Source organism: Lynx rufus, unplaced genomic scaffold, assembly GCF_022079265.1.
Source record: "Lynx rufus isolate CCGP_SWC_20201006 ecotype Redwood Valley unplaced genomic scaffold, mLynRuf1.p SCAF_6, whole genome shotgun sequence".
NCBI lineage: Eukaryota > Metazoa > Chordata > Mammalia > Carnivora > Felidae > Lynx > Lynx rufus.
Window position 1 is genome coordinate 93107980 of NW_025814878.1, and position 23571 is coordinate 93131550.

Sequence of the window (23571 nt, forward strand, 5' to 3'; positions counted from 1 at the left end):
AAGACTTAAAAGTCTTAAAATGATATATTCTAGTTCTACCATCTCCCACCTCCCCCATTTATTCCTACTTGTATTTAAATGTGTGCAATTTAACAGTGTTCTGATATTTATCCAGATTTTTATTTTTCTTGGTTAAAAAGCTAACACACTTTGCATCATTTCACTGATTTAATCTTTTCATATAAGGCTGACAGCCCCAAATTCTATATAGAAGGCATTGCTCTTCAGTCACACCTCATATATCTGGCATTATTGGGAAATGAGGTTTCCACATGATTGAATTTTCCAGATAATTCAGCTGAGGTCGGCATGCTTTTGCTGAGCTCCTACCATGTAGCTAGCACAAGGGACAGGAGGCCGAGTAAATAAAATCCCAAAAGCCCACAGCCCGAGGGCCAGGGGCTGTGGTGGGCCTGCCGCACACAGACTTTAATAACTATGATACAATGTGCTAAGCACTATGATGTAAGTATGCACTAAGTGTTGTGGAAACACAAATGAAGGGGAAATTAATTCTTCATGTGGGAAGGTGAGGGACCTTAGGGGAATCCACTGAGAGGGGTGCACCCTTGAGCTGGGCCTTTGGAGATGAGTAGGAATTTTCTATAAGGAGAGAGCAATTGAGGGAAGGAGGGAGAGAGAGAGAGAGAGACAGAGAGACAGAGAGACAGGGAAACAGGGAGGGGGACATGTCCTAGAAGAAATATTCCTAAACATTAAAATGTTTAAATGTATAAATTAAATAATACAAAGAAAACTATCAGGGCCAGTATTACTGCTACTAAGAATAGCAGCCAGCACTTAACCATTTAATGGGCACTCACCATGTGTCTGGTACTGTACTAAATGCTTTACTTGAATTAATTTTTTCGCATGTATACACACACACATATATATGCCTATATGTATGTGAAACAATTAATATCTATATACCTATATATGTGTGTGTGTGTATATATATATATATATGTATTATGTATAATTCAACCTTTTGCTAATGTTCTGCTATGAATATACATTTTTGTACTCCATTGCAAAAACATCTGAAGCTAGCCTGCTCGATGTCATTAGCCACCTTCACTACTTGGATATATTTAGTTAAGCTGTCATCGTTCCAGTTCACAGTCAGCTTCATATTTACATCATCTCCCGATCCTGCAACTCTAAGATTTGTGATTCTTCTGTGGAGGTACTTCAGAACGTACATTGACAATTTCTACTCGGGAAGATTTCATGGGCTCTTGAGAGCAGGATAGCAGAGGAGGACACTTGGTGGTTGATGACATTTTACTAAGTATACAGGATCGTAGGTACACAAGTATAGCTTAAATTTCTTCACTGTGCAGGGATTTGCGTTCTAGTTCAGTGGTTCTCAACTTGGGTGATTTGGTCCCCCAGGAAACACTTAGCAATTTCTGGAGACATTTTTGACTGTCACAGTTGGTGAGGGTGGAAAGATGGGGTGCTCCTGGCATCTAGTGGGTGGAAATGCTAGGGTAAACCTTTTACAATGGACAGGACAGCACCTCCACACAATAAAGAATGATCTGATCCAAAACGTCCATAATGCTGAGGTTGAGAAGTCCTGTATTTATGTATTTATGTATTTATTTTTAAAGTTTCTTTATTTTTAAGAGAGTGAGAGCAGAGCGTGAACAAGGGAGAGTAAGAGAAAGAGGGAGACACAGAATCTGAAGCAGGCTCCAGACTCTGAGCTGTCAGCACAGAGCCCGATGCAGTTCTTGAACCCATGAATGCAAGATTATGACCTGAGCCAAAGTTGGATGTTTGACTGGGCCACCCAGGCACCCCAAGAAATCCTGCTCTTTTTATAGATTTAAGTTATAAATTTAAACACAGGAATAAAGTGCTGTCAAGTCAATTTTCTTTGACTAATTTCATATTTTGGGTCCTGAATCATAGCAAGGAAGAGTTTTTAGAGGTCTTAGAGTTTGGGGTGCATGGTGCTTTGGACACATGGCTCATTGATGAGGGGGCATTAAATGTGGTGGGACTATCTTTCTGATCGTCTTACTTCCTTATATCTTGTTGAATGATGGGGCCTCTGTATATATATATCCAGTAGCACATGTTTGGATTTCTCTGTAGGGGAAAAATATGGGATGATGTCATGCCAGGAAACCTGTTAAACATTAACAATATCTTGGCAATTAAAAAAAAATTCTGCAGAGAGAAAACTGAACTTTCATAGTGGGAATTCAACTTTTTTTTTCCCATTTTTGCCATGTGTGTCATCCAATTTCATCTAATATTGCTATTTTACCAGTTTGCGTCTGTACTTTTGAAATGTAAATACAGCATTGCATCAGATATTCTGAAAATTGGTGCCCTGTGAGATTCATAGCATTTTACTATTTCACATTTGTTTTGGTAGAAAAAAACACTTGAAAATATCAATCAGCTAACAAATTCTAACACTTTTAAGTTACAGCTGCTTGTGAGAGAAACTTCTGACATTATAAACTCCAGAGAATATAATTTATTAATTTGTTGTCCCTTGTTCATGTATTCCATACCAGAGCTGGACAGTGGGCTCCTTAAGTGGTGTTATGGTATGTATGTCAAACACCCAGAGGAAGATGTATGATGCTTTCTCCTTGGGTGGCCATCATTACATTTTTGTTGGACTTGGTAAGCTATCCAAAGGCAAAGGGTGATGGAAGGAGGTGAAATACTTACAATAGTAGAAATTTTGGAAAAACTGGAGATGTCCTGTGGACTGTGAGGTTCATGACTTATGGAAGTAAAGTACTGAAACTTTTCTTCCAAATGTATCTGTGTTTCTTCCAGACAATTTCTGAAAGCTTTCCTTGACCAGGTTGAGTGCTTCTTGGTTAGATTATAGAATGGTTATACTCTTGGGTAACTATTTCTTTTCTCTGTCTCTCTCTCTTTTATATATATATATATATATATATATATATATATATATATATATATATACACACATATATACACACATATATACACATGTAGAAATAGATATTGAAACTATAACAATATGGGGAATGTTTCTGCCTCAATATTTCTTGTTATGGATTATACAAATAATTTTACTTCTTTTGATAAATGTTCCACTGAATTTTTTTCTTCTAATTGACTCAGATATAAAGGTTCAGTATGGATTATATGCATCAAAAATTTTTACTAAATTTAAATGAATTAATACCTATACCACAAATTTGTAAGTGTAGGTTATTAAAGAAATTTCACAGTAAAAATTGCATAAATCACTTCTTATCCTAATTATTCTATCAAGCATAATGCACACAACTTATTATATACGTACATACATGCAATAAATGTGTTTTGCTAAGAAAATAGCAATGGTAGTCATTTGCGTAGCATTTTTTTATTTGTGTATCTTTTCATACCTACAATATATTTATAGAGGTAGATATTTTAATCTTTATTTAAAGAAGAAAAAACAAGCTCAGAAAGGTAACTTGAAGGGAATAATTATTTTTCTAGTACTAAACAAAGCCTATGTATAGCAAGTCATTGTTGAAATTAAGCAGATAACAACTCCACCTACAACTATGATTCTTTGCTTTATAAAGGAAGGCTTATAATAATGAGGTTCATCAGAGTATCCATGAGTCCTACTCCTTCTGCTTAAGTAATAAGAAAGTATTTGCTTATAAGTCTGTGATACAGTATCCTGATAAAACAGATTTCAGCAAAAGATGAATGGGAGTCCCATATAAGGACTCATCCAATACATGTTAGTTTACCCAATTCCCTTTGCTAAGAAGTGATTTCTTTTATAAACAAGTTTTACATGCGAAACCAAGGATAGTGTTACAAAGAAGTAACCAAGCATATGCCTATTTTGGAAGATTTTCAGTGTTGTATATGCATATTTCTTCTTGTGTTAAAAATAGTACGAGTTGTTTTCTCTTCTAAATGTGAATTTAAATGGGTCCTATCAATACCCTCACTTCTCTTGCATTAACTAAAAATTCCTCTACTTGACTCTGTTTGCTCCTTTTGTCCCAAATTCCATGCTATTTCTCTTTTCCTCATTTTATCCAAACTCACTGATATAAAACTTCCCTTTAAATTCCTTCACTTTCTTATATTTATTCACCCCTCAACTCCTGCAATTTGATTCCCATAATTCCACTCTCTTGATCATCTACCAACAGCCTCCTTGTTACCAAATCTTATAGACACATTTTCATTCTTTGATGCTGCCTACAACCTCCTATTTAACACATGAAATATCTGTATTTGTAAGAAACAACCAAAAATTTTGGATGGCTTAATGCAACAGAAATTTGTTCTCTAACTGTTCTGGAGGCTGGAAGTCCAAAATCAAGGTATTGGTAGGTCCATATTCCTTCTAAAACCTCTAAGAGAGGATCCTTTCCTCCTTCTTCCAGCTTCTGGTAGCCCCCAAAGTTCCTTGGCTTTGTCAGCATAATTCCCATCTCTGCTTTCATCTTCATCTTCCTTCTGTGTGTGTCTATCTATGTCTCTTCTCTTTTTATAAGGAGAGCAGCCATACTGGACTAGCCCCACCGTAAGGACCTCATCTCAACTTGATTACACTGTAAAGACACTATTTTCAAATAAGATCACATTTATGGGTGCCAGGGATTAGGACTTCAACATACCGTATGCATTCAATGCATACCAGGGAGTGTGTCAGTTAGTCTCAGATAAGAGAAATAGAACTACATGAATGATAAGGAATAAGGGACTTATTACAGTGATTTGTCTTTCTGCAATCGTGGGACCTGGCTAAAGAGTTTAGGTGAGGCCGTTGCTTCTGCATCTGGTGATGAGTCTGAAGTCTATAGTACAGGCAACTGGTAAGGGAAATGGATGTGGAGTAGGAGAGAATGAGGAGAACTTGAAACCTGGGAGGATAAGCTCAAACTCCAAAGACATTGGGGAACCATTCTAATTCTCAGAAATGCCAACTTCAGTGATGTGGGTCACCTGCAGGGGTAGCTGGTGAACTTCACCGTGAGCTCCACATACCTCTTGCTCAGGATGTGCAGAAGGTGAAGGGGGTGATCTGGCAGGAGGAATTGTGGGTCAGGATTTGGAGAAACTGATGTTGCTGAGATCCAGGGGAAGCTCGAAGAGCTGTAGGCCCAGCTGTTCCCCACAACAAGGTGAGCCAGCTGATCAGCGACAATGCATGTGAGCCGGAAGAGAGAGTCTGGCACTCTACCAAACTTCCAAGCCTAAACTTGGCTGCTGCTTTGCTTCTACTCCTGCACAAACTTCTTATATGGCTCACTGTAACACAGAACCAAACAGGGAAGAGAGTTCTGCGAGTCTGGGTTTCAGTGGAGCTGATTTGACGAAGTATGAAGCCGTAGCGGTCCATCTTTGTTGAATTGGCACAAACATACATTTTATAACCATCCACACTTTCCAAAAAATATAAGAGTAAAATCATTCTCTGCTTTTTTATCCATCTTTGGATGTTGTTCATTCCTTCTCTAGCTGGGTCATATTACCCCTTTGATATCCTGTCACTTCAATATGAAATATAAGGTTAGCTACTATCAAAACTACCTAAACTATATGGTAGGCAGAGGGGGAAGGGAAAAAAAGAATTAGTTAATATGTGTACAAATACATTAATATCAAAATAAGAAAGTAATACTCATACCGATTGCAACCTTCACTTCTACAACTGGTCACATGGTTGAGGCAGGTATTTATAACTTCCTTCTTCTGTTATGTAATCTTTACCCTTTTGTTTTCCCTAAACACTACTGCTGGTCATTGTTCCTTGCCTAGTGAAGTAAACAAAACATTCATTCTTGAAGTGTCTGGGCTATTAGCGGTAATGCCTGCATTCAGCTGTAGTTTTCCATTGACCTTTATCACTGGACATGGGAATACTAAGAGGTAATATCATACATTTCGGATATTCTCCTTTTCCACACTGTGGTAGCATCAACGTGGTTTCCTTTTGACATTTAGGATCAATTAACCCACAGACTAAAGCAGCCCTTTCTCAACTTGTTGATTCACTGGCATGAGGAGTCCAAAGTGACCCCAGGCTGTCTCGATGTCTAATTTAATGGACCATTGCTAAGGCTACCAATGGTACCATTCCACTCTTGGGAACTAAGAGCTCTGGACCAACAGAGCCCAACATTTTGGTGCCAAGCAGCAAAATTTTCGCTAGCTGAATCAGGAAGAGTGAGGAGAAGAGCCACTCCTGTTTCTACCCCTTGATTTCTAGAGCCAGGAGAGAGGGCTATGAGAGAAATAGTCTTACATCGGTTGCTGGTTTAGAGCATACAAAGCTTCCTGAGGATATTAGTCCATTTGCACAAGATACTGACGAACAACTGGTGGCACAACTGAGTCTTCAAACAGGCCATTCCATCATCTTGCCAGGCCATCTGCTGCAAGGTGATGGGACACATGGTGAAACCAGAGAATTCCATGACATGAGCCACTCTGCTCTTCATTTGCTGTTAAATCAACTTTTTGATCAGAAGCAGCATTAAAATTCCACGACAGTTAATAAGGCATTCTATAAGTGCATGGGTAGTGATTTTGGCAGAAACCTTATGGGCAGAGAAGGAAAATTTATATTCAGAATGCCTATTCCAGTGAGGACAAGTACTGCCGTCCTGTGATGTAAGTGCTTCAATCTAATTGACCAAACACGTAGCTGTCTAATCCCTCTGGACAATGATACTACAAGGATTTAGAGTAGGGATTTGACCTTATGCAATTGTGGAAGATAGTTAAACAGTCTAAGTAAGGCTGTTGCTCCGCATTTGGTGCTGAGCCCGAGGTCCTCAGGAAAGACTAGAAGAAAAGATGGGTGTGAGTTGGGAAAAAGAAGGGCAAAGTAGAACCTGTGAGGTTGGTCTCGTAACCATGAGGACAACCAAATTGGAACCTATCTTCAAGGTTCAATTTCAATGATGCAGATTATTTCCTAGCTACCAAATCTTTCCTCATAGATGTGTCCAGATGCCTGATGCTGGATTCAGAGGAACTGAATAAGGAGATTTCAATGGGATCTGCAGCTGCCCCACACCAATAAGGTGAACCAGCAAATCTCAACAGTATGCCTAAGCTGTAATAACACTTGATCATACAAAAGTCTTCCAAGCATAAACATGGTTACTGCCTCACTTTTACTTTCCAAATATTAACCAAATTTCTTTTGTGGCCAACCCAGGTCCAGAACCTTATAGGATAGCTGCAGTTGAGTTAAACTGATGTTGTATAAAACCTACACTAGGAGTCAATGAATGTTAAATTGAAAGAATGAATAAATGAATGGCTGGGTAAATAGATTTGCAGAATGTCTCAGGTCACTCCTTGGCCCCAATTCTACCATCTTGTTTTAGGGTGGTGGCTCAGCTCAACCTTTTAGTATTCCAATTCAAATCCAGTGATCTTCCTGTAGGACAGCAGTCAAAGTATAGTTTGGGACTAAAGGGAGCTGCCATGATATATGAGAAATTGTTCTGAAAATGAAGTATGGATGAACCTGGGATCTGGTCCTCCAACTGCCTGAGTAATCATAGGACTAGTTTGATTGCCTTTTAAATTTTCTCATCAATAAAATAACAATTCAGCTAAGTAATTTATATCTCACTTAGTTCCAGTACTCTTTGATATGTTTTGGTTACCTTCAGAGGTAGAATCCCAGACTAGCTGATTTCACATCAGGCATTCTTGGTCATAATTTTTATTTTAGTTTTATAAAGAGAATACTCTCATTATTCAACTATTTAGACAGTAGAGGAAGTTAACATTTCACACATTTAAAACTACATGCATAGTGTGCTACTATGCACATGTTTGGATACTTATATGGGCGTACTTATATGCCTGATTATAAAGAGAACACATAATCATGATATGATCCTATAAAAATGATAACTGCTTTACCCAAGTAAAAGATCCAAAATATTAGAGGGAGAAACTGAATGTTTATATAATGTATTTGTTTATAAACACAGATATATAATCAATGCAGTTAAATAATACCATAAATAATTATGCACATATATTTTAGTCATATTGTAGAAGATATTCTTTAGTATAGCAATAGTCCTTGTTTCACTCTCAAAATATATATGTGAAAACTTTCAAACTTTTTACATGCATGTTTGACATCATATCTATCACCGTAGCCATATTTCGAGTCATATATGACAGTATTACAAACCACATCATCTGCAGGTCCATCTCTGTTGTTTGAAAAACAACACTTTTTGAATCTGTGTTTGATGCTGTCATTGGAAATACTATGTTATCAAAAGCACCGGTATTACATGTTTTTTGTTATTGTTTGTTTTTAGACTCTTCTATTTTTTTATTTTTTTTATTTTTTTTAACGTTTATTTATTTTTGAGACAGAGAGAGACAGAGTATGAACGGGGGAGGGTCAGAGAGAGGGAGACACAGAATCTGAAACAGGCTCCAGGCTCTGAGCTGTCAGCACAGAGCCCGACGCGGGGCTTGAACTCATGAACCACGAGATCATGATCTGAGCCGAAGTTGGCCACTTAACCGACTGAGCCACCCAGGAGCCTGTTTGTAGACTTTTCTACATGGATAAATGATATATCCACAATGCAGCTTCTGACTCTATGCTTCTATATATATGATTTTTTAAGAGAGTGACTTAACAAAGACAGCCAATAATTGGATTTTCAAGACAACACAGCCACGAAGAATTACTAAATTTCTTTAGGTCTTCTCCTTCTCTGCCTCCTTATCTCCTCCCCATCCCCACCCCACCCCATTCTACTCCCGCCTTTATCTTCTTCCTCCTTTCTGCTTTAGTGGTAACCAATTCTATCCCTAACATCTCTAAGCATCCACAAATAACATTGATTCAGGTTACTTGATGCTAATGTGCCTCCCCAAGTAATACTTTCCCAGACTTCACAGGCCAAAATTAAGCAATTTAGAGCCATCTGTGTTATGACACTGCATGTAAAAACTCACATATAGTTTGCTTCTCATTTAGATATTCAGATCATAGTACATTTCCGTCTTTATAGAATCTTTTAAGGCAGGGGTCACCATACTATATTTTAAACATTGTGGAAATTGAGGCTGAGGAACCCCTTAATTGTTCAAGCTCTGTCTGATCCCCAAATCCTTTTTTTCATTACATTACACTAATAGTTATATCATAATGATAAAATTAAGCTTTAGTTTCATCTGTTGTCATATAATGAAATACATAGCCTCAGTTTTCTCATCCCATCCATCTAAATTTTCAGATGAGTTGTAAGAATGATGACAATTCAAAGTTTGCTGAATTTTGGCCCCTGCTGCTCAGTCTATAGTGAACTACCTACCCTCCTGGTATTTTGAGACTCCCAAGGCACATTTGCAAAACTCTTTCCTTTCTCAGTAAAATAAAAAGCACCCTTGTAAATCTGCATCTACAGCCCACCGATTTCCCATGACTAGACATGTTTAAACCTCTGGTCATGATTAAAGTAAAATCTGCTCCAATGTGTTTGTACGGAGCTATAAATGTACATATGTGCATATGATTTTTCACCTTTGAGTAACTATTTTTAATAACTTTATTGAAGTTATTAAAGAGGTCTGCATGCATGTTGCAAATCCTTTTTCTGTTAAATATACCTGTATTTAACAATTGCATGATGACTTCATTTAGCTGTATAAGAAATTATTATGCTTATTTATATCATAGTCTAGACAAATAATCAATTCTATCTAAAAAAAAATACAAATTTTAGCAATTTTCAATTATTTTCATCAATATACATTTACTTTCATATATTTGTTTTTGAAAATATTTCAGTGTTGATAATTGCTATAGCATAAATAAACATAGAAGATTCACATCCAGAATAATTTATGCCTTACAAAATACTTTAAAATAGTGTTATGGGCTCAAATGTGCCCCCTTTTCTCCGCTAATTCGTATATCAAAGTCTGAGTTTCTAGCACCTCAGAATGTGACCTTATTTAGAGATAGGGTCTTTGAAGAGATAAATAAATTAAAATGAGCCAATTAGGGTTGCCTTATAAAGAGAGGAAATTTGGACACAGATACATACACAGAGGTAAGATGATAGGAAGACACAAAAAGATGGCCATCTACAACACAAGGAGTCAGGCCTGGAACAGATCCTTCCCTCACAGCCCTCAAAAGAACCCTACTGACATCTGACATCTTGATTTGGACTTGCAGCCCCCAGAACTGTGAGACTATAAATTTCTGTTAAGCCACACAGTCTATGGTACTTTTTTTTTAAGTTTTTTTTTTAAGTTTATTTACTTGAGACAGAGAGAGAGAGAGAGAGAGAGACAGAGCATGAGCGAGGAAGAGTCAGAGAGAGAGAGAGAATCCCATGATGGAGCTCAAACTCATGAATTGTGAGGTCATGACCTGAACTGAAATCAAAAGTCAGATACCTAATCTACTGAGTCACCCAGGTGCCCTTATGGTACTTTGTTATGGCAACCTTAGGAACTAACACTAGCATTCTGAAATAATTGCTTATATACATCTATGTAAATGGACTTTATTGACTTTGCTAGAATGCAGATTTTATTTTTGGTTTCATTATTATAATTGTAAAAAATATACAAGAATTCTATTATGGACTTATTTCTTCTACAAATAAATATATTTTCTTACACATATATTTTCTCTCTACCATATTCCTTTTAAATGAATTAATATTTTCAAATATCTTTTATTAGACATTTTGAGAATTTCTACAAAAACATCAGGTGAAAATAGTAAGATGAGGCAACTTTTCCAAGTTTATTTTATATTATTCATAGGACATGGTTATTATTTCTAGTATTTCCAATGATGTAAGTTCCATTTTTTAGAGGAGTAATTTTATACTTCAAAAGAAATCACATCTAATTTTCTATAGAACGAGTGGGAATTTATTTTTAAGAGACTGTTATGAAAGGTCCTACATCAGTGAAAATTACAGAATTGTTACCATTGCATTGATTAGTAATAGACTTGATTTTTCCAAAGCATATTCTGTTGCCCATAGGTAATGCAGAAGAGTTTCTATAAAAGGACTGAGGAGAAATTAAAACATACAATTTATCAGTCAAAAATAAAATAGCTTTGAATATGAATAGGAAATCATGGAGCTTATGAAAGCAATGGAAATGTCATAACTTCGGGGGTGGTGACTAGAAATGGATGGATTTTTCAAGCCATACTATCTGCCTAAATTTACCCTCTAATGAATTGCAAGTTGCATCTCTGAAATTCGTATATTTAAGGCTTGATTGAATCCTCTGGCTGGTGTGTTTTCTAAATATGTGCATTAAAACTGAAACCATTTTCCTCACAGTCATGCTTGAAAATTTGGGGACTTGGGCACGGATATTTTGGGAATTTTTTTTTTCTGGAAAAATAGCATTATTTAAAAAATAAAAGAAAATATTACCTGAATAACTACCTAAAGACCTTTGTTAATTAGTGGTGATTGCTCTCAAATTTTACCTCTTTGTTCTTTTTTTTTGTTTTTCAAGTGTCTGTTTATATCATACCAAGGGATAACCTTAAAAGCTTTGCGGAGTTTAGTAGAACATGTATACTGTATTTCAAATGAAAGCAGTTTTGACAGCAGGGTGGCGCTTAAGTATTTCCCAAGCTGCAGGGCGACTCCTTCTGTTTAAGAGCTAATAATGTGATTAAATTAATTCTAATATTACAGTCTCAAAGACTTATCAAATATCTCAAGAATTTAACGATAATTTGTATTTTCTTGGATTCTGTTTACTTGGTGAGTTTTCCAAGTTAGGAAGAAGAGGGACAATTTGATTGATCCCTTCCCACTAAGAATATAATGGGTCCTTAAAATTCAAGTGGGAACTAATTGTATATTTTCACTGTATTGTAGTATATGCTTGTCATATGTCTTTGATATCTCAAACTGAGTCCGATTTTGGAAATGAAAAGGTGTCTGGAACCCTCCTTTGGTAAACATTATGATTAAAATTGTGAAGGAGAGGGGTGCCTGGGTGGCTCAATCCATTGAGCATCTGACTTCAGCTCAGCTCATGTTCTCACAGTCCATGAGTTTGAGCCCCATGTCAGGCTCTACCTCGACAGCTCAGAGCCTGGAGCCTGCTTCAGATTCTGTGTCTCCCTCTCTCTCTGCCCCTCCGCCGTTCACCCTGTATCTTTCTCTCTCAAAAATAAAATAAAAACATAAAACATTTTTAAAAAATTAAAAAAATAAAATTGTGAAGGAAGATGAGAGTTGTATAGTCGGAGTAGTATAGATGGATGATTTAAATAATCATAATGCATTTATTTTAACTTTTTTAGGTTAATGAAAGGATGGAATAAATCAAGTTGAAATAAAGAAATGAAGATGTAGCTTCCAAAATATTGAGAATCTTCACTTCAGTTAAAAATAAATTTTCAATTATAATATTTTTTAAGAAATAATATATACATGATTTGATTTTATTCAAAATTTGCTTTTTACATTTTCTAAGCCATTTTCTAAGCGTCTTGTGTGATGCAGATAGATGGCAAATACAGTAGAACAGTATTTAACACAGCTGATTATGACATAGTTTTGACTTTCTTCATTCAAATAATGTCCTTAAGCAGAATCAGCACAGTATAAAAGGTCATAAAAGTGCATAATAGTCTATTTCTATTCTGCTTTAAAGAAGTTCTAATGCTTTTCCCTTCACCTACCTGACCTTCAATTTCATCAATATGAAAGAGCTATTGTCAAGATTACATGTTGGAAATTTGTAACATTTAGCTCCGAGGCTGCCATTAGTAAGGAAATAATAAATAAAGCAATTCGCTATAATTCAACAAATATTTATGCATTTGGAAATTGAATGCTAAAATTAATCTTGATAAATGTCAATCACTGTGGAGATCATTCTAAAGCAACAAGTTCATAATTATCACCGCAGGGGTCTTATGCATGCAGAGGACGTTAAAGCAAGTCAGGGTGCACCTGCTGCTCAATCCATTGAATTCACTTTTAATCAAATAGTGTGGTCTGAGACCCTCTCTTGGCCTTTGGTACCCATAAAATAATTACATAATAAAAATGGAATGAAATAAATAAAATAAAAATATATAATAAAAATGGGAAAACATATACTAAAAAATGAATAAAAAGAAAAACATCCCTAAAACAGATGGTTGCATCACCTGCCTGTACTCCATTCTTTTAACAAGCCACATTCATCACCCAAATTAGAGTAGCTACTTTCATCTCCATTTCCTTTCAGTTTAATCCTTGCTGGTGTGAACTTGCCAATGATGGCTATGTACAGATAGTGGTTTCAGGGAACACTGATTACCAGAGACCAAATCTAGACCACAAAGCCTGTTTGTAAAGGCAAGTGAAGAGCAGGAAAATGGAAATTACTTTCAGATATTACTAATCTGCACCAGATTTGGGTTGGGGGCCCAACAATAAAAGGTTCTGTGTCTTATTTACCCGTCACTTGAGTCACTTGTTCCCCTTGTGCTTTAATTATCTTTTGTTATTTCTTTTAAGTTTTGTTATTTTACAGAGTGCTTTTGGAATGTTTTCACTTAAGTATAGGAAATGATGATTTTCGTTCACACTTTTAACTTTTTTGTTGTTGTTGTTCTTTTTCTCCCTAGGGATGCAGATCTGTTCCTGTTAGACACAAGAAAGACCCAAGCTTTAGATGTGGGTTGGCTTGTCTTTGATATCACTGTGACCAGCAATCATTGGGTAATTAATCCACAGAATAATTTGGGTTTACAGCTCTGTGCAGAAACAGGAGATGGTAAGCAATGAATTTCAATATTTTTCATGGGGCTAGTTTTGACACACTGAGAGTTACAACTTTGTACACAATTTAACCAAGATATGTTTTATACCTACGTTGTGCAAGGTAGCACCCGCCATAGGATAGTTCAATACATCAATTAGTTAATTGATTTATAAACATATTTACTCAACACACATTTATTTTCAGCCTCTGTGGTGGGGATAAGGGGTAAAGAAGAATTATGTATTGGTCCTGGCTCTGAAAGAGTTTTTAATCTAGTCTTGAAGAACTGTATGCAAACAAATAGCACTACCATAACAACACCAAAAGAAAGCTATATACAAAATGCTATGGATCTATGTCTTGATTATGATGGTAGTTATACAACTATATAGTTTATAAGAATTTATAGAACTGTACATTGAAATGAACACTACTGTATGTAAAAAATATCTCAAAACTTGACTAAAAATAACAAAGACATACACATATACATAATAGTGCTAGGGAAACAGGCAAAGGAGCTACCAATAATACAGGGGAGAAAAGAGGCACGAAATACTGCAAAAAATAACATCGTTTGGTCTTAACATATTCCAATATTTGGTCAAAGACAACACCTCCAGGGTCATCTGTTGAGTTGGGGGTGGGAGGGGATCGGTAGGAAAGGTTTATTTTGAGGAAGCTCCAGAAGTTTTTTTATGCTCACCAGTACTCATTGACCAACTGTATGGCATGCGCTTGGCTAGATGCTAGATGTAAAATGGTATACTTAGAAATATACCAAGTGGGCTACATTGTGCCTCACACCCTGTGAATGTTAGGGCCAGGCCCAGGGAGGGTAATTTATAAATGAATGATTAATTAGAGGGTGTACCTTATTTAAGTTTTACTCTTTTAGTTTTCTGCAGGATCAGTCAGTAGACACATTCACCCTAGAGGCTGCCCTACTCATTCCTCTTTGCAGTATTACACTACAGCCTTGCTCAAAACATATAGTTAAGTAAAAGTTGGGTCTGATTTGGGTCTCTTTTAAAGGGGTTCATCGCTATAAGCATTAGGACTTCACAGTGACATTGTGTTACCTATATAACCAGATTCATAGCTGAAGAATACTCTACTGGTTCCCCAAGGATTGTGTATATGAAATGAGACTGACAGATACAAACCAAATATATTATCGAGTTCATCCTCGGATCTTGATCTAGTAATAGAGTTATTGAAGTTCTTAGTGTTATTGAAGTGTTTCAGACATTTTCCCACCAAATCTAGGCTTTTCATAGATTTTAATGGCAGCACTGAATGAAATTTTTTTAAACAATTCAAATATTTTGAAGTATAGGTTATTTTTCAATTATGGCTTTGTGATTAGCATTGAGGATTTGCAGAGTTCAAGCATTATGAATGTAGACTGAGAAAGTATGCATTTAAATAATCTTCCAAGAATTCTTACACTGTCAAACTACTGTACATTTATGGTCAGAAATGTGACTGGGAAATCAGCACTGTGGGGGTGAGCAGTCGTTTCTTCCCTGGTATGTGGCCCAAACAAGAAAAATTAAATTAGTGGTATGTGCTTCTCCTAGTCTTCTCCTCAGGGAAATGCTTGAAATGTCTAACTAAACAATTCAAGAGATCTATGAAATATGATCAGCCTCTTTCTTTTTCATTCCCTACCCATTCGCACCCCACTTGAAAATTCTGAAATTTCTCTCTTTTTTTTTTCACTCTTTCTTCTGTATTGGATCTCTCTGCTTTACTATCTATGTAATTTGGCTTCTGTTTTGCTTTCAACTTACGTTTTTCTCGTCAAGAACTACTTTATATTTTGTAGTTTCCTCCCACTCCTTGATTTATTTCTCCTATATGTTAGGGTAATTTTACTTTAAATTTATGCTGTATTATTTAATAATATGGGAAGATTGTTTTGAGCCTAAAATAAATTAATATTTCATTTTTTTCAAAGGTTTCCAAGTCCTTTATTTAAGACTTAGGTTATATACAGCCTTGGTTGCTTTTCTTTATCTCTGTAATACTGTCCAATATTAAAATATGAAAATGGTTAAATGTGCTAGGCAAACTGGCTTTGTGCCTTTAAACAATACTTAAAACAGATTTTAACCAGAGCTAGAGCATATTTGGCCTTCAGAAAGCAAATGGCCCTCCTGGTCCCTTAGTTTTATTAACTGTGACCTTATGGAGAATATACTTGTGACATTTCTCTATAAATATGAATAACCAGATGCTTCAGCTTATTATTGCTTCATTCATTACTACTGCTGATGTGCTCAATGTGATATTGTGATATTGCTTCAGAGCAAACCATTTTTAATTTACAGTAATTGGTTCTGAAAACATTTACTTCTCAGCAAAAGTAATTGGCAGTCATGATTGGATGATACTCAGATGATTTCAAACAATTTGTTGATTACCCACTTATTCATTTGTTTGGCATAAACTTATTGAGTATCTATACACGAAAGACAGTATGTTAAAGGGCAATATAATCTGGGAGACAGATATACGTAGCTAATTTTAGAAAGGATAAAGCATTCTAAATGCTAAAAATAGTAGCACAATCAAGACACTACAGGAAAATGGAAGAGAGAGAGTTAATTCCAAACAAGTCAGAGCCAGAAGGACAGTGGTTCAGGTGACTTTTAAGCCAGGTCAGTTCAATAAGATTTCAAGAAATGGAGATGAGAAGAGAGGGAACTGTGGGCGTATGTGGAGTGGTGGAAGGGAGAATTCATTCCTAGATGAGGAAACAAGGTGAGTCAATGAATAGAATGGCAAATCGCATGGTATAGTCTGGAAAAAGTCAATAGCTCAGAGTTGGCCAGAACAACAATCATGTATGAAATATGACTGCAAATGCTATTAGGAAAGTGATTTGGAGACAAATCATGGAAGGAAAATGAAATCTCACTTATGTATAGTATATTCTTGTTGCTTGATCACACGTCATAAAAGAACCAGACTTGCTGCTTTAATCAATCACAGCAACACCATCGTATGAATGTTGGTTTCATGAGGTCATAGGATGTATATTTCACCTTCACAGTTGTACCCTCTGTGCTTGGTACAATGAGGCTTGTGGGTAGGTATTAAAAATGTGTCTTGAGTGATCACTGAATGAGTTTGTGATTTAAAAGACTTTTATACACCATCTGCCACTGAACATGTTACTCTTAAGAAGACATTCCAAACTATAACTTTTGGGTGATTATTAACCAAGTCAGTCTGGTGTAACACAGGAGCAGAGTTTTGTACCCAACTCACAGTACAGTAGTTAAAGCAGTTTCAGTCATAAAGTGAGGAGAAAACCAGTGATGTATATTATTAAATTTTGATTATCTTTCTCCTGCAAAAAGAGAAAAAAGGTAAAGAGGCCCAAATATATTTTGGAAGTCAAAAGACTGCTGAAATCAAAACTAGCATTATGATTCCTCAGAGGAACTGTGAAAAATATGTCAGTTTATGAAATATTCTTTTTAGAAATTTGACAAATGAACTGCCATAGATTTGGCAGGAGACTTTAAGAATATTCCATTGATTTTTTTTCATACAGAATAATTCCCTGAACTCCACACATTTGTTTCATCAAAATTAAGCAAACATATGAGCAGGCAAACAAAAAAGAAACACTGCTGCTTCTTAATGGTCTAATCTAGAGATTCCAGACATGGATCCACTTGTGTAAAATCACTTTCAAAGTTCTCAAGCATTCTCTCATGGTGGTGAAAAGATTTCTGTGATAAGATAGTCTCTCTTTATTAACAGCAAATGAGTAGGCTTAGGTCTGTCTTATAATTTATTGTAAGATTTTTAGCTCACCAAGTTATAAAAACACATTAATCATCTGAATTATTAGGTCTTTATTAAAATTGTTAATAAACCTATGGTACCATTATTCTTTACACATATATACATACAGGGCTTGTTACACAGATAGAAATTTAACCGAGCTTTAAATACTAAGTGTTTCCCCCCAAACACTACAGTTTCCCACTGTTTGATGCTTTATATAGTTTAAACCTTCCAAGTACATTAATCCTTTTTTCAAACTTGGGTTTATAGAGATGGAAAAACAAAGAGAGTATTTTTGGGTTCATTAGAATGTCTTTAAAAAATCCTATGTTTTCAGACATTTTAGGTTTGGCAATACTCAGAATGAATTTTGCCAATGACTTTTTTTTCTTTCTATTCAAACCCACTTATACGTCAAAGAAAATTCAATCCGTATGTTTCTGATTCATTTGTATTCAAGTCATCAAAATGTTGTTTTGTCAGAGTACTGTTTAATGTCCCAGAAACATTATAAAGTTCTTTTTTTAATAAGACTCTAATATCCATTTTTCTTCAAATGAAGTTGTGGCATAATTTCTAAGCATATCAAGGTAAAAATTCAGATTTAAAGACAGATTTCAACGTTTCACTGAATTTTGTAGCCAATTCAAGAAAACAAATTTCAGAGGTATTAACTATGAAATAAAATTCCATTATGATTGATGCTTAAATATAAGATAGAGAAACATAGTTATTACTACAGATGACGTAGAATTTAAAGTTTGTATACTTAATTTTTTCATACTTAATTGACATAAGAAGGATAAAGAAATAGAATAAATAACTCCATTCTAGAAATAGAAATTCTAAGAAGAAATTATTAGGAAAACTAGATTCATATCTTAGCTCTGGGGCACCTGGGTGGCTTAGTCGGTTAAGCGTCCGACTTCAGCTCCGGTCATGATCTCATGATTCATGGGTTTGAGCCCTGTGTCAGGCTCTGTGCTGACAGCTCAGAGCCTGGAGCCTGCTTTAGATTCTGTGTCTCCCTCTCTCTCTGCCCCTCCCCTGCTTACACTATCTCCCTCTCTCTCTCTCTCCCTCACTCTCTCTCTCTCAGAAATAAACATAAGAATTTTTTTAAATCTTGGCTCTGACAAAGTAGTTCATGTTTTAGTCATAGCATTAATAGAATGAGTATTAGTGCTAATTACTTACAATGACTGTGTGAGGCTGTATTAGTTGAAAGGACCTGGCACATGGTAAGACAGGAATAAAAGGTCTTTATGCTGAATAGTACTAGAGAATGCACACAGACTTTTCACTTACTCCAGGTGACACTCATTTAACTTAGGATCAATTTTTTTAAAATATAGAGGTTGTACTGATGATTTAAGGAAGTTTTAGATAAATTCACAAATGATAGTCCACTGGAAAAAGGTGAGATTTGATAAATGTTCTTAAACTTTGAGTTGGCAGCCAAATGTATAAGTAGCTACATTATTATGCTCATGTCTAATAACTTGGGTTAATAAAGTGATTATTGATAGGAAACTTTTAAATATATTCCAATCTGGAGTATGAAGCCAATAGAAATGAACACTCAGAGATATACATCATGATTAATTGATTCCTTATATTGGTTATTCATAGGTACCAGAGATTATAAAATTATTAGTACTAATATAGTAGCATTCTTGAGTCCCAGTCATCTTACTCTTAGAAAACATAACATAGATATTTTGGGGATAACTAATTACTTCATTGAAAATAATGAATGGGGCGCCTGGGTGGCTCAGTCGGTAAAGCATCCGATTTCCGCTCAGGTCATGATCTGTTGGTTTGTGAGTTGAGCCCCGCGTCAGGCTCCGTGCTGACAGCTCAGAGCCTGGAGCCTGCTTCAAATTCTGTTTCCCCTCTCTCTGCCCCTACCATGCTCACGATTTGTCTCTGTCTCTCAATAATAAATAAATGTTAAAAAATTTTTAAAAAAGAATATAATGGAAACAAGTTTTTGTCACTTAATAGGCTTACCCATATAAGGATGATTGATTAAAGGCTAGCCTATATTACCATTAGAAACAATTTCCAAACCAAAGATGCCTCAGTATAAATTACTAGTATTTGACTTCATAAACCTATTAGCATCAAGATGTCTTCTTACAAAGAAGGTAGAATTAGAAGCAGTATTTTAATGTTCAAAGAACACGTGGCTAAAGAAATATTGATGGTCTTTGCTAAAGGGTTTTTCTAAACATGTCATGCTGATATTTATAGCACATTGCATAAAATTCCCACTCTATAAATGCCATTTTCTATAAAATAATCAGAAAATGGAAGATACCATATGAATTCATTGGAAGAACATCAGAGAAGACCTTCCTGAAAGTGAAGGAAACAAACCATTGTAAATGTTCCTCCTCCTCAGATTATAATCTGACCCATGCTGGTCAGCAGCTGTCTATTTCTCAGACATTGTAAAGGAGTAAAATTGGAGCATTTTTTCTGCTTGTTAGTGCACAAGGGTTTTCTCTGTTGTATTTTTAGAAGTCACACATATCAGAGCTTTTCTAAAGACACAATTTAATCTTCTATTATTTTCACCAACATTGTGCAAATTAAAAAAAAAGTCAACTTTAGTTATCAGTACTATTATCTTGAAAGTGAGTATTTTTGAACTTTTATTACCCAGGGTTCCTACTCATGGGTTTTTGTTACTGTTCACTCCTGGGAATTAGCAGCTACTCCATCTACATTAATGATAGGGATGGAATTACTCATTTTTTTTTCTACAGCCATGAGGTCTGTGTTAATTGCTAATTTTCCCTACTCAGTGAAGAGTAATTCAACATACTGATAAAAATTTTCCTCAAAATTGCAGTATCGTGCTATATCTTTTAAATATGCTATGTTAAAAAGTCAGATTTTTAAAAAAAATTCACTAGCACCTTTTGAATTACAGAATATTTATTCCTAATTAGAAAAATATATCCTGGTGTCTACAGTCCTCGTGTCGTTATATGTTAAACAGACGTGTAAATTACTAAGTTGATATTCGTTTAAACTTTATTGAATGTGAGCATGTTGATGTGAGATAGATGAAGAGTTCTTAATGTGTATCTGTTTCCATTTAATGTCCTAGAATCTGCTATTTTTAAATGGAATTATTTGGTTAAATAAGTTTGTTGTGTTATCCTAAGGATTCCTAAGAGAGTCGTTTCTACCACAGGGGAAAAATCTCCAAATTAAGCGCCTGTGTTGTCAAATGACTATTTATCTGTGTCAAGGGTCAGATGATCTATGTGGCCAGTTAATCTGAATATCAGCTGACATAGTGCTAATAAGTAGCAGAAGAAATTCAAAGATCAAGGGTGATATTTTTCTTTTTGTCCTGCTGTTTTGACTATAGTTTCTCATTATTTATCTAAGTTCAAAAAGTTGAATTATGTCTACTTATCAGAGGATCTTTTAAACATTTTGAGATTGATAATATTCTCTTTCCTTATCTGAACTTTATCTTATAAAGTAATTAAGTCATTTTTGTTCATAAAACCATATGGCTCCCTTTTGCTGAATTTATGATGATGACAGTTGGTTTCAAATAAATAAATGAGAGAATCTGCATATCCAAGAAACTGCAAGAATCACATATCTTGCTAAATGTTCTGAAAATAATAGGGAGCATATACTCCTATGATTAATATAAAGGAAGTCATTCTTTATGTACTATTTCATGTTAAGGATATTTAGAGCATACTTGCTTGACTTTTAGATGAATATTTAAGAATAAATTAGGAAGATAGTTGAAGAACAGACTTCAAATAAATAAATAAATAAATAAATAAATAAATAAATAAAATTGAACTTTTACCAGAAATTAAATTAATGTGAGGTGGGGGGGAGGGGGGAAGCAGGTTTAGGCATAAGAAAAAAGAAGTGCCTAATAAGTGGACGTTAATGGCGAGAGAATGAGCTACATGTGACTGGAAGAATTCACCATTTATTTGACCTTTTTTCTAAGGATTGTTACATTGCATAAGTTATCAGTTAATTGTAATTTATGAGCTTAAATTTATACTTTAAGCATTATACATATATAAATAATATATTCAGAGAGGGTGCAGTTAGTGGAAATGTACCCTCTTAAAGGAACCTGGTATTAAATAGTCACATTCAAACCAAAACTAAAGATATTGTATAAAAACCAGAGATGGAGAAACTGGTAAAGAGAGGAAAGAAATGTTAGACATCTCATGAACTTTCTTTTGGGATAGGTGCATGTAGGTGAATGTGTGCATGCGTGCACACACACGTGTGTGTAGAGGGAAAATATTTGGTCATAAACACATTCTCAAGTAATCATGGGAGGAATCAGATATAAGTTCACAGTTGATAATCTATAATTACTAAGGTTTTTAGAGAGTTCTTATTACAACATTTAGACAGGTTATAGTTTCTTTTACTTTAAGGGCCACAAAAACTTTTTCAGTATCATAACAAAACATAAAACTTAATCTAAAATTTTCCAGAACATTTTCTTTAAAGTGGCTTCAGTGTCCATCCTATTTCTATAGAATTTCAAAAACATTAAAGCATAAATTAATCTATGGAAATGTATTAGTTTCTAAAAAATCATTCTTTGTATGAATCAAACCATGGAGAGGTATTTAGAAGATGGCTAGAAGAGGGGTGGCCTGGGTGGCTGAGTCATTTAGGCATCCAACTTCAGCTCAGGTCATGATCTCGCAGTTCATGAGTTCAAGCCGCGTGTCGGGCTCTTTGCTGACAGCTGGGAACCTGGACCCTACTTCAGATTCTGTGTCTCCCTCTCTCATTCCCTCCTACTTGCACTCTGTCTGTCTCTGTCTCAAAAATAAATAAAGATTAAAAAAATAAATTAAGAAAATAAATAAAAGATGGCTAGAAGAAACAAACTATATTGGTCACTTTATGTGAATGATTCAGAAAAGTTTCCATTGAGAAGAATTCCTGTATCTTTATGGTAAAAATGTCTATTGAAAATAAGTACGACATAGATTTCCCTTGTGGTTTAAAATAAGTATTGTTAATTTTCCAAAATCATGTAGGCTGTGACCTATGGGTTTTCGAACTCGTGTAATGTCTTAAAGCACATCAGAGAACATAAATCTTCTCTGTGTGCTTTAGATTTTTGCAATTTTCCCACTGCATAAAAATGAGCAAAATCATCAATATGTCTTTCATAGCTAGAGTAACTATACATAAATATTGGAGCACTGGTAAATTTGTACTTTGTTCAACCCTAGAGTTTATTAATTCTCTTATTAGTCATATATGGTTTTCATAAACTATACTTCATGTATTTTCAAGCTCACTCTATTTATCAAAATTTATCTTCTGTCTACATAAAGATATGCTTTTTTATACCCTGATTTTGGCAATATTTTTTTGCCAAATTTGTCAATTATTCTTCCAGGCTAATATTTCATATTTTTTAGTTCTTTGTGATTAACCTAAGTTTTACTTCCTAGGTACATCTTTAGTTCATCTTAAATAAATATTCAAACTGTGTATTTGCTGTGATGGTCAGTTGCAATAATATTAATAACTAATGGAATCTAACATTTACTGAGAGCTTATTAAGTGCCTGACATTTTACTAGCTCTTTAAATGGAATATCTACTTTATCTTCACTATTATCCTATTTCGTACATGAGGAAACTCAGTCTCAGAAAGTTTAATAATTTTGCCCATGAATCTAATGATGATTTATTTTCAGAGCCAGCTCTTATATACTATGATTCCCACAAATTATATGAATTTTGTACAAATTCCAAACTGAAAAAAATAAAGGTAATTTTATAATTTCCAAATAAAACAATGCTATTAATAATGATTGTTATGGGACAAAATTGAATTTTATGTTGGACCTTTTGGGAATTACCTTTGAGTTTTTATATTTTCTGTCTGGTATTGAATTTTGATCTACCTTTTGTTACCACAAAAAGTAACAGCAATTTAACCATATTT

The 23571-nt window shown here is 35.0% G+C and overlaps 1 protein-coding gene across 2 annotated transcripts in view; it reads left to right on the forward strand.

Annotated features, from left to right (window-relative positions):
- The window catches only part of BMP5 (bone morphogenetic protein 5), a 114219-nt gene that overhangs the window by 63959 nt on the left and 26689 nt on the right, over positions 1-23571 (forward strand). For both annotated transcript variants that reach the window (XM_047102910.1, XM_047102911.1), the window contains exon 3: positions 13640-13788. In XM_047102910.1, coding sequence (XP_046958866.1) covers positions 13640-13788 — 149 coding nt within the window. The remainder of the gene's footprint in view (positions 1-13639; positions 13789-23571) is intronic.